The sequence below is a fragment of the Lycium ferocissimum genome, unplaced genomic scaffold (genome assembly GCF_029784015.1).
Source record: "Lycium ferocissimum isolate CSIRO_LF1 unplaced genomic scaffold, AGI_CSIRO_Lferr_CH_V1 ctg2348, whole genome shotgun sequence".
Classification (NCBI taxonomy): Eukaryota; Viridiplantae; Streptophyta; class Magnoliopsida; order Solanales; family Solanaceae; genus Lycium; species Lycium ferocissimum.
Window position 1 is genome coordinate 213593 of NW_026721009.1, and position 3170 is coordinate 216762.

The 3170-nt window shown below is 38.5% G+C and overlaps 1 protein-coding gene across 2 annotated transcripts; it reads left to right on the forward strand.

Annotated features, from left to right (window-relative positions):
- The first annotated feature begins 287 nt into the window (after positions 1–287).
- LOC132043379 (uncharacterized) lies at positions 288–2851 on the forward strand. 2 transcript variants are annotated; one of them, XM_059433884.1, is made up of 4 exons: positions 288–944; positions 1012–1195; positions 2002–2490; positions 2574–2851. In XM_059433884.1, the coding sequence occupies exons 1-3, from the start codon at positions 633–635 to the stop codon at positions 2232–2234; spliced, it is 729 nt and encodes a 242-aa protein (XP_059289867.1). In that variant the 5' UTR covers positions 288–632; the 3' UTR covers positions 2235–2490; positions 2574–2851. The 2 variants fall into 2 exon arrangements, with proteins under 2 accessions (XP_059289867.1, XP_059289868.1); XM_059433885.1 differs by having other exon boundaries at positions 1012–1166.
- The last annotated feature ends 319 nt before the right edge of the window (positions 2852–3170 follow it).

Consider the following 3170-nt stretch of genomic DNA (forward strand, 5'->3'; position numbering starts at 1 on the left):
TGGAGATGAGGATTATATTTACAGTTCAGATTGTGGTAGTGATGATGAGTTAGATGCGATCTTTGTAAGGGGTGTTGATACGGCAAAGAAGAAAGAGCAAAGGTCGTGTATGATCCGGAGTTGTGTAGTTGCTATTTTTGAACTTGGTGTGGTTTCTGAAAATGAAAAAGTATTTAGGAAAGCATTGGCTGATTATGCAATAGAATACAAAGTTACTATTAAGTTAAGGCCTAATCAACCTGGTAAAGTAAGGGCTAAGTACAAGGGTAACAAACAGTCAGAAGTGGTTGTGTTATGCTGCAATAGATAGAGATTCTGGTGACTTTATGATTAAGAGCTACCATCCTGTACATAAGTGTACAACTTCTAACTAGAACAAAATGTGCAACACTAAATGGCTTGCTGCTAGAGTTAAGGATGATATAATTAAGCAGCCATCTTTAAGAATATGGGAAATACAAGACATGTGCAGGGATAAGTTAGGAATTTATGTTGGTAGGACAATTTGCTACAAAGCAAAGAAGCAGATTCTAAGAGAGTCTATGGGTGATTGGAATTTAGAGTTTGCAAGATAGTGTGACTATGCTGATATTATAAAACAGACAAATCTTGGTAGTTCTGTTTGGGTGAGGATGGACGGAGAAAGTTGTCCAGGGAAGAATTTGTTTGTATACTTCTGTGTCTGCTTGGATGCATTGAAGAAGGGGTGGATGGAAGGTTGTAGGAGAATAATAGGTTTTGATGGGTGTTTTCTAAAGGGTGCTTGTAAAGGTGAGTCGCTAGTAGCGGTTAGCAAGAATGGAAACAATCAAATGTTTCCTATAGCTTGGGCAGTTGTTGACTCAGAGACTAATCATAGTTGGAGTTTTTTCATTAATTACTTGAAAGAGGATCTGCAATTGGGTACTGGAGAGGGTCTTACTATTATGGTAGACATGCAAAATGTAATGTACATAGTAGCTTATTTAATTTCTTACTGTTGAGTGTTTATTTAATTTTTTTTCTTTGTAGGGTTTTCATGCAGCTGTAGACAAATTGTTACCTAATGCTGAGCATAGGATATGTGCCAGACACATCTGGTCCAATTGTCATCAAGAATGGAACGGTGAAGAGAGAAGAAAACAATTTTGGAGATGTTCTAAGGCCAGTTTTGAAGTGAAGTTCAGGTCAGAGCTTGATAAAATGAGCAAACTTGGTAATGATATTTGTGCTGATTTATTGCATTATCCGTAAAAAATCACGGGTTAGGGCATACTTTAAAGAGCATTCTAAGTGTGATGTTTTTGAGAATAACACGTGTGAGACCTTCAATTCATGGATCTTGTCTTGTAGACATAAATCAATTATAACCATGTTGGAAGAAATTAGGAGAAAAATAATGACTAGACAATGTGATATGATTAAGTTTGCCAACACTTGGATATCTGAGATTTCACCTATGGCTAGACTTACCTTAGAGGATAATAAGGAAATGGCTAGGGGCTGCAAGGTTCTTTGGAATGCTGATGTTGGATTTGAGATTGGACTGGGTGAGTATAGGCATACAGTTAACATGAGTACTAAGAGTTGTAGTTGTAGAAAACTGAGAGGAATTTCATGCCAGCACGTTGTTTGTGCATACTACCACATAGAACTAGAGCCTGAACACTTTGTGGAGCATTGGTATAGGAAGGATATATTCTTAAAGGCCTATAGTCATTTCATCCAACCAATTCCAAATATGAAGATGTGGCCTGAAACAAGCAATCCAAAGGTTGAGCCTCCTGCACCTAAACCAAAGCCTGGCAGACCAAAGAAGAAAAGAACAAAAGGCAAAGATGAACCAAAAAAGATGAGGTATGGAAAGGTGTCCAAAAAAGAGGGGAAAATAACTTGTTCAAAGTGTCATCAACAAGGACATAACAAGAAATATTGCAAGGTAAAACAGTTTTCTTTGGGTTGGTTAACTTGTTTATCATGTCTTTTGGGTTTTTAAGTTGGTTACTGCCTTTAAATATGCAGGTTGTGCCAGGTGCAGAAGCACCGAGCCAAAGTTCACAAGACCCTGTTCAGTCTTCAAGGACAGCTGCACCAAAAAGGCCAAGGCAAACTGCACCAATAAGGTCAAGCCAGCTTGCACCTTCAACTTCAGTACCAGTTGCACCTACAAGCTCAAGCCAGCCTGCACCTTCAACTTCAGTGCCAGTTGCACCTACAAGCTCAAGCCAGTATACACCTTCAGTAGCAGTTTGTGATGATACAACTAAAGTTAGGAGAGTGAATCAATCAAAAAGAGTTAGAAGCTCAAACCCGCTAGCCCCACCTACAGATACAAGTATTCCTATTACAAGAGGAATAACAAGTCAACTACCTCCTAGAAGAAGACAAATTTCTAGATAGAAGAGAGCCAAGGTTGAAACTGGAGAGGAACCTGCAAGTGGGGGACACAAGAGGGCAGCTAATGTTGGATTTGGCATATACACAAGTACAAGTGGAACTCAAATACTAAATGTAAGTCAATTATAACTTTGATCTCTAAAACATAACTACATGTAACAAAACTGACTATGCTTTATTTTTCTGCTAAAATGCAGCCAGGAACATCAAGCCAAAGGATTCTAGAAACTGGTTCAGCTTACAAGGATGCAAGTCCAACAGGTATAGACCTTGGTTATAAGGCTAGAGGATTGAGATGGAAAAACAAGGAAGCTGTCATTGGCCCCCGATTGAAGCAGATGGCAAACAAGAAGAAGAAGAAGAAGAATTGGCAGTATTAGGATAGGATGTAGTACTTAATTGGCAATGTAATATGGCACCAAAAAATTTCTCTTTTTGGATGGCTATTTTGGCAATCTGCTACTTGTATGTAGCAGTAAACACTACAAAAAAAAAATAGCGTTTAGCGACGGACGTATTCCGTCGCTAATCAGCATATATCTGTCGCTAAACATGTGTTGCGACGGAATGTCGTCTGTTACGATTTTGCGTGTTGCTAACCTATTAGCGACGGAAAAATGAAATCCGTAGCAAACTTAGCAACAGAGTAGCGACGTATGAGATCTGTTCCACATTATAGCAACGGAATATTTTGTCGCTATTGTTATGAATTCCGTGACTAATTTCATATTTCATTTCATCGTTTTAGTAAATTAGCGATGAAAACCATTGTCGCTAATCCTTCAAAAAATATT